Source organism: Mirounga leonina, unplaced genomic scaffold, assembly GCF_011800145.1.
Source record: "Mirounga leonina isolate KUSES-001 unplaced genomic scaffold, KU_Mleo_1.0 Mir_208326, whole genome shotgun sequence".
Taxonomy (NCBI): Eukaryota; Metazoa; Chordata; class Mammalia; order Carnivora; family Phocidae; genus Mirounga; species Mirounga leonina.
Window position 1 is genome coordinate 1 of NW_023270521.1, and position 11,604 is coordinate 11,604.

At 52.4% G+C, this 11,604-nt stretch overlaps 1 protein-coding gene across 1 annotated transcript; it reads right to left on the reverse strand.

The window, feature by feature from the left end:
* Positions 1-5,059: 5,059 nt before the first annotated feature.
* Positions 5,060-11,248, reverse strand: LOC118026170 (apolipoprotein L3-like). Its single transcript, XM_035028915.1, has 4 exons — positions 10,643-11,248; positions 10,353-10,461; positions 9,227-9,353; positions 5,060-6,029 (listed from the first exon to the last, which is right to left on the reverse strand). Exons 2-4 carry the CDS (start codon positions 10,381-10,383, stop codon positions 5,168-5,170), a joined length of 1,020 nt encoding a protein of 339 aa, XP_034884806.1. The 5' UTR covers positions 10,384-10,461; positions 10,643-11,248; the 3' UTR covers positions 5,060-5,167.
* Between the last annotated feature and the right edge of the window lie 356 nt (positions 11,249-11,604).

Consider the following 11,604-nt stretch of genomic DNA (forward strand, 5'->3'; position numbering starts at 1 on the left):
GCTTTTAATTGGGAAAGTGGGTGAGCAGAGCCCTCGGTACTAATGATTTATTTTAACCATATGCACTTATTACTTTGTTTTTTTTTTAATTTTAAGAAAGGAGAAGTCACATTATAGCAGTGAGTAACAGCTAACCGCAATAATGGGTTGGTTTCCGGCACTACCACTTGAAAGATGATGGGAGCAGTTGATCATAAGAAACAAGCCTCACTCCTGATGTGAGTTGTCAGTGTGGGAGAAATCTTGGTGGTTGATGAAAGTAAGCTGTCTAAGAAAAGTGGGATGATAACATAGGTTAAACTAGGCTAATCAGAGTGAACTCCACCCTTCCACAGATATATGTTCTAGCAATGCCTCGCCCACTCACATAGGCACCCATGGGTTTTTCTCCACTCAAAGGTAGCAAGACTCCTTGGAGGGAGACTGAATTCCACGGGCCTTCAATATCCCCTCCTCCAGAAGAAAAGGATGCTTCGGGCATGTTCAGAGCAGGGCTCAATAGGGCACTCACTGGTAATCCTACCAAATTACATAGAATAATAATGGTAATTGATAAGGATTATTAGGATCATGTTTAATTGGGTCAAGCTGAGTCTGTGAAAGGCCATGAGTTCCTAATAATGTCCAAAGGAGAAGAGCTGAGACAAAGTATATAAAAAAGGGAGATATAAAGGTGTAAAGTTGTAAATCAAAAAGGAGTTAGTATAATGGGAATCGTTTAATTGTTAATTAATCCTAATAAGAAGGGGAGTCTTTTTTTAAATAAAGATTTTATATATTTATTTGAGAGAGAGAGAAAGCGAGAGAGCATGAACATGGGGTGGGTGGTTGGAGAGTGGCAGGCAGAGGGAGAGGGAGAAGCAGAGTTCCCACTGAGCAGGGAGTGCCACACAGCCAAATGACACCCTGAAGCACACGGACCAAGAGCAAACGCAGAGAGCAGGACGAGTGAGCGGGCAGAAAGAGCCGGACCCTGGATGACACCAAACCTTTGCAAATGCGTCTGCACTCTCGGTCCCATCCTTCCTGTCCTCTGCTATTCTTGGCCCGGCCCTGACCCTCGTGTTGGACCTCAGCTGGGTTTTGATGCTGGACAATGCTCCCTCCTGCCTGATTAGGACCCAGGCTGTCCCTGGCTAGCCTGCAGATGGGTCAGCTCCCAGCAAGGCTGGCAGGAGGAGAAGGAGGGAAGAAGCCCGCCCCTGGCCACCTGCATGGCCCCCACAGGACACGGAGCCCTCCCATCCCCACCGGCTCTGTCTAAGCTCTCCAGAGGCAACAGGACACAGATTCTCACCAAAGCATCTCCCTGCAAGCACCTGCAGACATCCTCCTTGGGCAGGGGAAGGGGAGCCTAAGACAGGATCAGGCTCACACTCAGCATGGCGTCCACCCCGGGCTCCCTAACGCTCCCGCTCCTGTCTTCCTCGCTGCTCCCGCCCGGCCTCCATGTTGCCTTGGTCCAGTCATCCTCAAGCACCCCTCACTTCCCTGCTTCTTTTCTCTTTTCTTTTTTAATGTTTATTTTATAGGCTCCATGCCCGACGTGGAGCTTGAACACACTCAGGGCCCTGAGATCCAGAGTCAAAGGCTCTACCTACTAAGCCAGCCCAGCGCCCCTCCTTGCTTCTGATCACACCTCAGCCTCCAGCCCTTTGCTTGGCTGCTCCGTCCCCCTGGAATGCCTTTCCCCACCTTCCTCACCTTGTAAAAGTTTACCTGTGCTTAGAGGCCCAGCTCAACCGCTGCCTCCCCTGCAGCCTGCCCCCACTGACTCTCTGGGCTCCCCTTGAATGTGCACTGTCCTGACTGCAGTCCTGGGTGTTCTCCTCTGTTGGACTCTGAGCCCTGGCGGGGGCCTGTCTATTCCCTCCCGCACCTCCTGTTCCAGGGCCTCCCGGGGTACCCGCTGCCCCTGCTCTCCAGCCCACAGCCGGACTCAGATCCGAGGGCTGGCAGCACAGCACTCCCCAGCTTCACTCACCGATGAGCAATTCCACTTGTTTTCCTGTCTGTCTTGATGAAAAGATCGTGCTGGCCAAGAACAAATAAGACTACGCCTCGGGTTTCACCTGAATGACCCTCCTGATTTACTGTGCTTTAGACAATTCTATCAGATTTCTGGGAGTTTCCGTGAGCACCCCGACATCCACCTTCCTTGTGGATTACCTGCTCAGGTCGCAGACAGTCTGGAACCTGGGCTGAGCAGTGTCCCCCTCCTCCCCACTGTTTTGGGGCACAGGGGGAGGCGGAAGCCGTCCGACAAACCCGGGTTCAAATCCGGGCTGTACCCCTCTTAGCCTGGGACCTGGGGCTGGAGCTTCAGGTTCCCTCTCATCTACAAAATCGAGACAACACAGGATCTTTCCTTAAAGAGCTGCATGGAGGGTGAGTAGATGGGCAGGGGCCCCTACCCTCCCAGCTTACCCAGGGATCTTCCTCTGACCGAGCTGAAGCACGTCCAGTGGTTCTTAGCTGTGAGGACTCGGTTATGAGTCTGTGCAGTAACCACACCTCGGGGCCCAAATACGTCTGGGACCTGAAAGGGAAACTGAAAGTAGCCTGTGATGAAACCACACACCTGGGCGGGGCCGGTCCAGTCGTCCTACCCACTCTCAGCTGTCCTGACTCCTCAAAGGACCTTCTAGGTCCTTCTCTGTTCTGCCCTTCCTGCCACTGATAGACTGTGGGACCCTCAGCAAATGACTCCCCGCCGCAGACCCCCGGTGGCTTGTTCCCAGCCCCCTCCTCTCTGTCCCTCCCACCTCACTCCCCCGCATGCCTGCCTTATTCAAGTTCCTGTCCCCAAACACACCAGGTGCTCACAGCTGACTTGCCATGTTGCAGCCGCTCAGTGCCACACCCACGTGGCTTCTAGGCATTTGCTGATGCAGATCCTTCTGCCAGGAGCACCTGCTCCTACCACCTGGAAAAATCATGCCCATACTTCAGAGCCCAAATCGAGCATCACCTCCTCTCAGAAGCCCCCCAGCACCCTCCCTGGCAGAGTCCCTGTGCCCTACTCTGCTCCCATGGCACCTGGGGGAGGGGCTGAAATCCCTGCCGGGGACACCATGTCCCTGTCTTCCCCCACCCCTTTGGATCTAATCAGGTCTCTCTAGCCTTGTCCCGGATGTCGGGACAGCCCCAGGAGGCCCGCCCTTGGTGGCCAAGTGCTATTTGCAAGGATGTAGACGTTTGCGGGAGAGGGCTCCGGAAACACTGCTGTTTTCTACCCCACTCGTTTCTGCTTGACGACAGATCTTTCTCTCTAAAGGAGGACTTTTCTAGGAAGGCTAGCGTCAGGAAACAGCAAATGGAAACAGCCAGCGAGGCCTCCCGCCCGCGTGGGCCCCGAGCAGAGCAGCCGCCGTGGACAGAGCTGAGTGTGCGCCAGGCGCCGTGCGGGCCCCGTCCACGCAGCCCCGTCTGGCTCCCACAGCGGCCCTAGGAGATACCTGCCCCCTGCACAGATAGAGACGCTGCGGGGAAAGGGTCCCACGGCTCGTGAGATGTGCAGCAGCTGGACGGCTGTGGGCTTTGCCCCTGCGCACACGGAAGCCACCCTGACCCTTCCATCCGGGCAAATGTCCCCGGGGCATCGAGGCTCCTCCGCCAGCTTGTGAGGGAGGGACAGAGTGATGGAATGATGACATCAGAACCGCACCCATGGTTTGTGATGATCACCCTGTGGGTGGGCTGGGAGCTCGGGCTGAATTTGCAGATGGGGAAAGCCAGGTGAGGGGACAGGTGGTGGCTTTGGTCCAGCAACTCAGGGAAGGAGCCAAAACTCAAGGCCACGTTGACATTGTGCCCTCTGACACGTGGTTAAAGTACTATTGTGTCCACCTCTCCTTCTTTGGTTACCTCTTGGTCATTTTTTCTGTAGCCTCCCTTCCCCCTGATTCTTCTCCCTTTCCCTAGCACGCCCTTGGCGTGACACCCGATGAAACCACTGTGAGATGCAGAACGCGATGCAGCGTCCATAGGACCTGCGGCCCGATGGTCTAATGCCCATGCAGAATGGCCTCCGGACATCGACGGGCTCCAGGAACACAGCCCCGCGGTGGAGCAACCAGGATGGGGCTGCAGACACGTCAGGTGAGGATTAGGCATCTTTGGACTGCAGGGACAAGTGCCGAGTCCACCCCACTTGGGGACCCTAAAGATCTAGTGACTATAAACTACGGCTCCACTTGACCCCCAAGGATCCCAAGAAAAGTCACCCAGGATGACCACAGCTCCAGAGTCGGGGGTCTCGGCAAAATCTTTGGTCAATAAGCCATTTCAGCCCACTGGGAAGGCAACCCCACCTCAGTGGGAAAGTCACCCTCACATTGCTGAGGGAGGAGTCTGGCAGACGCCTCAGCATCATCAGGTGGAGGCTGGGAGAGTCAGCAGACGGGGACACACAACCAGCGCCCCCACCCAGTCTCTCCATTCCAGGGGGACGTGGGCTTGGCTCACCTGCTAGACCTTATGACTTGTGTTTCAGAGCAGGGATCCCACCTCCTGGGTCTCCCTTTGTCTAGGGACAGTGGGGGGTGGCTGGGAACTGGACATGGGACAGTGGGGACTTCTGAAGTCATCAGAGTGCCTGGCGGAGACAGACATCTAAGGGGATTGCATCCACGCTGCCGGCGCCTGGTCACTCGTGGGACGTGGCTGGGAGCCACGGGTCGGGGTCACTTGCGACCAGGCTGCCACCATCACAGTGGACAACGCTATTTGTCTTTGCTCAGATCGGTGGTCAAATCCTTCCCAGAGTAGCAATTGTCAGCTTCAGGAAGGCTCAGAACTAAGTATGAAGATGACAGATCAAACCCATCATCTTCTCACACATTCCAACAATTCTAATTTCACTATTCCTGGCCTTCCCATCGCTTGTTCCTCCACGCCTCTCTTGATTCGTGTCCCCTGTGTCCTCTGTAGTCTAGTCCCCTCACTCTCTAGCCCCCTCCCTCCTTATTCCAGGTTCCATGTTCCTTCCTCTCTTTGCCCAACCCCGCCATCTGCATTAACCCCTCCCTCACTGGGCTCAGCTATAGAAATACCAAACTCCTCAACACCCGAATCCAAATTCTTTATTTTGCCCTCTTTTCCCCTCTAATAAGGTACCTCCATGTCTTTGTCCCACACATGTCCCTGCTCCCTGCCTGCTCAGGGGTCATGGATTCGGGCCCTCCTTCAGGCTTTCATAGATCTTGGTGAGCTTCTCCAACTTGTTCTCCAGCTCCCGGGCCTGCTGCCTCATCTCGTCAGCTGACTGGGCCTTTGCCCCCTTTTTCAAGTGCTCTGAGTCTTTCACAAGGTTGGCCACATCCATTGCAAGGAAGAGACCTGCGGTGGCTGCACCCATGATCCGGGCTCCTTTGGTCATTGCCAGAGCAGTGCCTCCAAAAGCTTTCTGCACCTGCCTGCCACTTCGAACTGAGACTCTCTGAGCTGTCATGAAGCGCCTGGCATTGACTACCAGGTGAGGTTTGACTTTGGCGAGCTTGATGGCACGAACATTCTTTGCAATGTTTTGCAGGGCTTGGACGCTTTTACCTGCTACGGAACCAATTTGGGGTATGGTATCACACAGAACCTTGGCAACTACCTTCCCTTTGTCAAAATCAGTTGATGTCAGGTGACTGGCTTGGGCTTTGGCGGATGATTCGATGGAGTATTCCACGATGCTGGTGGACACTTGGGCCACAGCAGATGCTGCTCCCAGCCCCGCTCCAACGGCTGAGAGTACCAGACTGGTCCCTGCTGTGAAAGGTGCCAGACCCAGACCAAGGATGGACAGGAGGCCAGATGTAGCACCAGTGGTGCCGGCTACTATGTTGGAGATGGTGCAGTTCTTATGAACCCTGTCAACCTCATCAGCAAGCTCGTGGAGCTTTCTTATGCGCTCCTCAAGCTCCACTTTCAACTTGGGAAACTCACTCAAAAGCCTCTCCCTAAACAGCTGGTCTTCGGCCTCCGTATACATGGCTCTTTCCAGCTCCTTCAGATCTTCACGTAGGACATCTGCCTCTTCCCTGTAACAGTGAAGGTCAAGTGATTAAGAAAAGCTTATCTGGGGCACCTGGGTGGCTCAGTTGGTTAAGCGACTGCCTTCGGCTCAGGTCATGATCCTGGAGTCCCGGGATCGAGTCCCGCACAGGGCTCCCTGCTCGGCGGGGAGCCTGCTTCTCCCTCTGACCCTCCCCCATCTCGTGCTCTCTCTCTCTGTCTCATTCTCTCTCTCAAATAAATAAATAAAATCTTTAAAAAAAAAAAAAGCAAAGCTTATCTGTAAAGTGGGCTTCATTCGATCTATCCCACATAAACCACAGAACGTTTACTACAAATCAAAGGGAAAAGAATTTTACAAATGTAAAGAATTTTTCTTGCAATGTTAAACACATTCTGTACATTGCTAATGTTCCATACACACAGTCAGGGAATAAATAAGTCCATTTCATCTTAAGATGCACTTAAATGGTGGGTATCTGATAAAGATGGCTTCCCAGGTCAACACAGTCAGTACCACAGTGTGTGTAGACTGGGAACTCAGTAGATGAACAAAGGGAAGTGGGGTTGGAGCAGAAAAACCTTCATTCGGGGAATCTTCCTGTGTACTGAAGGATGAACCTTACCCACAGAGAGGTCTGCCCTTTGCCCTTGACTGGGAAGTGATCTCTAGGTCTCCACCTAGGATGTCAAGGGTCCTAGAACAATAGGACTGTCTTCCTTTGCCTGGGCCTTTGGCCACTCACTGGACAACCTGACGAGACGAGGGGGGCTTTGGGTCATGTGCTGTCAGTTCTGACCTACAAAGGAACTAGAAACTAACCTCCAGGGGAGCTGAAGACGACAAGTCAGCCATGCAGGGAGGAGGTGACTGAGCCCCAATAAAACTCTGTACTCTGAGGACAGGGTTGAAAAAGACTCTCTCCTTGACCAAACGTTATTCGGGCTCTCTGACACTCCTCTTGACTAGGCCTTGACCTTGGTCTTCTGTGCTCTGTCCTTGGCAGCCTGTCATGCCCAGTCTTAGCAAGAACCCTGTTAGGTCAGCTTAGTGAGAATCCACGCACTCTTGATATCTAATCACCTTTGACATCTGATCAAATCCCACCTTTGATGCAGAAGTCCTTGCCTGCCTTCAGGAAGAACACTATTGCGTCAGGTTAGCAAGAATCCCCCACCTTGATGTCTCCTCTTAGAGATTTCCCATGCCCTGCCCCCATCCTGCTCCTTGGCTATAAATCCTTAGCTGTCTTCGCTGTATTCCGAGGTGAGCCCGATCTCTCTCCCCGATGACATCACTCTCGACGCCTAGGGCAGGAATTAAGTCTTCTTTACCCTATTAGTAAGTGTCACAATAATTGTTTACTTTCACAGTGTGAACTTCCCTGGTAGGCAATGCTCCACGTGCACTGTCACACGCTGAACACAGGACAGTAAGGCCTCCCAAGGACAACCAAGCTTTGCACTGGAAACCCTCCCAGACTCTGCCCCAAGTGTCTCTCTCTTTGGCTGATGGGAACCTGTATCCTTCCCTGTATCACAGGGTGACTGAGAGTGACAGCTCTGAGTGAGCTCTCTGAGTGCTTCCAGGGCATCATCCAATCTCAGGGTAGTTTGGGGACCGGCCCCCCAATTTGCAGTGGGTGCCAAAAGTAAGGGCAGTCTTAGGGATTGTGCTCTCAGACTTTGCAGTTTGGTTAACTCTGGGTACTTGGAATTTAAGAAAACAAAACCTCAGGGCGAGAAGGGACCTTAATGATCATTTTGCTTGGGACCTGCTCTCTCTCCCAAGCCTCCTGTCCTCTGCTGGGGACCAGGCCCTGCCCCAACTGACTGAGAAGCAGGACACCCACTACCCTCGTTCCCCTCAGACTCTCCAGTTCACGAAACTGACTCCCGAGCCACCGCCCAGCACCCCCGACCTCACAGGTGTCACCATCTTAACTCACACCTTAGCGGGTACACCAAGGCCATGTGCAGCTTTATGACATCTCTTAAAGATGCAAGAGACTTTGACAACCTTCTATATGAATCACTAAGCCGGAAAAGACCTGCATTTGGGCAAGCTGGAGCAAGAAGTACTTTCCTCTTTGGTGGGGACTTCTGAGGCTCAGAATCCCCCAAAGAGTACAGAATTGGCAGCTGCCCCCAGTGGAGCTGGAAGTTGTCACAAAGCCACACTGCCTCCTATTGGTCTGGGGCTGCTCTAGGTAGAAGAGAAGAGGCTTCCAAATGGTAGTCACGACCCCCCCAGCTCCAAAGCAAGGTATGGAAGAAACACCCCCCATGGACCCTGATGCCCAGCAGTGAGGAAATCAAAGAAGGGAGGGAAGAAATGTGCCCTCTCCCTCTCACAGGACCTCTGCTAGGTCCCTGGTCTCCTCAAGTTTTGTGCTCTAGAGCTTCACTCAGTTCCAGCCCTGCTGTCCAAGCCTACCTAGTCCTCCAACCTAGACCCCACACCCCTTTGTCCATCCTGATCACCAGCTCTGGCCCTGGTCCAAGCCTCCTGGGCCTTTGGACAGGATGGCTGCACTTGGTTCCTCACCTTTGACCTCACAATTCACACAAAGTCCTTCGCCACAATCTTATCAGATTGGATTACTGTGTCCATTGAACAAATGACAGATCTGAGACTCCAAGACATACAGAGCCAGAGAGCCCCAGGGCTGGACAGAGATAGAGTCAGGATCCAACCCAGCTCGGTCCAATTCCACTCTAGCGTCTCCACCTCATGGGTCAGCAGGATCCTGCATGTTCATATAACTCCTTAGGGAAGACTCTAGTCCGAATCCCCAGGGGCACAGACTGAGGTGTCAGTGTTCTTCCGACTTGTCCCAGAAGTCCTGCTTGGCCCTCATCTCTAGGAAGAAGACCCTTAGCCCCTGTCTCTTCTCGGCAATCTTCTAAAAAGTTAAAATTAATTGAGACCCTACTACGTGTCCGTCACTATGCGAAGCCCTTTACATGCATTATCTTCATTTCCTCATGACAAAATTGAACAGACGAAGAGACAAAGGCAGAGACAGGTCTGCTTTAGGTAAAGGACCAAGGTCACTCTACAGGTTTCACCTTGTCTCAATCCGAGGCCATTCACTGCGGTGAATGTAATGGAAGACATATTCCTCATGGATTGTTGAGAAGGAACGTACTCAACCCCAACCCCAAGATACTGTCCCACAGACACCAGGGTGACCATCCCGGGGCAACCCCGGGGGGTTACCTGGACAACATGGCCTGAGCCACAAATCTCTCCCAGGCTTCATGGTCAGTCAGCAGGAAGTGCAGTTCCTCGAAGCTCACTGTGCTCTGAAAAGACTCAATGACATCCTCAAGAAGGATTTTGCTCTCTAGATGGAAAGGAAAAAATGAAAAGTTGTTTACTTTTTTCTTTTTCCTGCTCCACTAAGGGAGAGGGAAACCAGGGCTTAGCTGGAGGGAACCTACAGGGCTAAATATGTGTCTTTATTGATTGGGGGGTGGGGTGGCGGGGAATAGCTGAGAGCCGGCCTAGGCAGGGTTATTGAGATCAATAGAATCAGTTCCTGCCCCGCTTTCGTATCTCATAAGCAGGTGCTTATAGTCGGGACACAGGACAAGTGCCCTAACATAGCCGTGGGGGGCCAGGGGATGCTGGGGGAGGGGAGGTTTCTATCTGGAACTAACAGGTTCCAGGTAGAGGGGACAGCAACAATACTTAGGGAGGACATACTGTGTAGCAGGTCCTGGCCAAAACCTCATAAACACATTATATTTGATCTTCATAACCACATAGGGAAATATTCTCATTTTACAGGTAAGCTTAGGTAAGGCACTCCAGGTCACACAGGTGGGAGGTGGCAAAGACCAGACTGGGGTCCAGGTCAGTGGCCCACTGACCATCACAGAGCAGTCAGGCTGGCAGCAGGGTGAGAACTGGAGGGAGCGGCCTCTGCCGTGAAGCCCCACAGTCATCCTTAGCCATGCTGGAGGCTTGGACAGGGCAAGAGGGCAGAAGAAGCCTCCAAGCTTGCTGGTCTACCTCCTCCCCCTGCCCTACCTCAGGACCCCTTTCTTCCCTCCTTTCCCCTCTGCTGTCCCCCACCTCCCAGCGGGCTCTCCTGGCCTCACTTCTGGGTCATTTGATGGATTTGATGGGCGGCAGGGGGAGGGCGGAAGTGAGCATCTCAGCCATGACCCTGAGAAGACAGGAGGGAGGTGTCCCCACAGACCCCTGGCCTGCGGACTCCCTTTGACTCCCGCTTAGGGACTCAAGGAAGCTCTTCAAGGGACTGATTCCTCTTAGGGTAACGCAGCTGGAGGCATCCCCACAATTCCAGGAATCATCCAGAGAAGTGGAAGTTGACTACCTGGGCAGAGCTCACTGGCTTCTGAGGACATGGTGCCAGCAGTGGGATCTGAGAGTTTTCGCAACAGCTCGAGTCTGCGTCCCCGCTAGAAGGAGGTGTTGCTTCACCCCTGGGGAGGAGAGAACAAATTGTGGGGTCAAATGTGAGCCAGCTGTGGCAGCAGGAAGCAGCGAGGGGCCAGGTCTCTGGTGCTTCCCTCCGGGATGGCTACCAATGCCAAAGCAGACTTTACCTGATGTGTTTGTCCTCTACTGACTTCTGCCAGCCGCTATTTAAGGAAAGTTACTCACCTCACTCCAGCTCGCTCCCAAGCCAAGTCGGGGTCCTGTCGTCCTGCTGGGCCACAAGAAGAAGATAATCAGTCAAGGAGACTGCCATCTGAGAAGTTATAGAAGCAATAAAACCAAACACAGAAGAAAACATGGGAAGAAGTGTTCTGGAAATTTTGGAGGTCAGAAACATGTGTGTTTGCTAATTGATAAGAGCTAATATTGATCAAGTATCTATGACGGGCAGGACTCCTATGTGTTCCCTCACTGAATATCCACACACACTCCATGAGGTCGGTGCTCTTGTGGCTCCCACGTTAAGGTGGAGGAAACCAGCACCTGAAGTTAGTTTAGCCCAAGTTTTCACAATAGTGCTAGAGCCAGGACGTGAACCCGAGTGTCTCTGATCCAAAGCCCATGTTTGTGATGACTCTGCTCTACTCCCTTTAACATACATAAACATTTATTCATGTACAGTTAACCTTTGAACAACACACGGGTTAGGGGCGATGACCCCATCCCCGTGCACTCAAAAATTCATGCATAGCTTCTGACTTCCCCAAAACTTAACTACTAATAGCCTACTCTTGACCAGAAGCTTTACCAATAATATAAACAGCTGATCAACACATAGTTTGTATGTTATATGTATTATGTACTGTATTCTTGCAACAGAGTAAGCTAGGGAAAAGAAAACGTTGTTAAGAAAATCATAAGGAAGGGGCGCCTGGGCGGCTCAGTCGTTTAAGCGTCTGCCTTCAGCTCAGGTCATAAATCCAGGATCCTGGGATGGAGCCCCTACAACTGGCTCCCTCCTTAGTGGGGAGTCTGCTTCTCCCTCTCCCTGTGCCCCTCCCCCCACATGTATGTTCTCTCTCTTTGTCAGATAAATAAATTAAATTAAAAAAAAAAAAAAGAAAGCCATAAGGAAGAGAAAGTACATTTATAGTACTGCACATATATTTAATGAAAAAATCTGCATA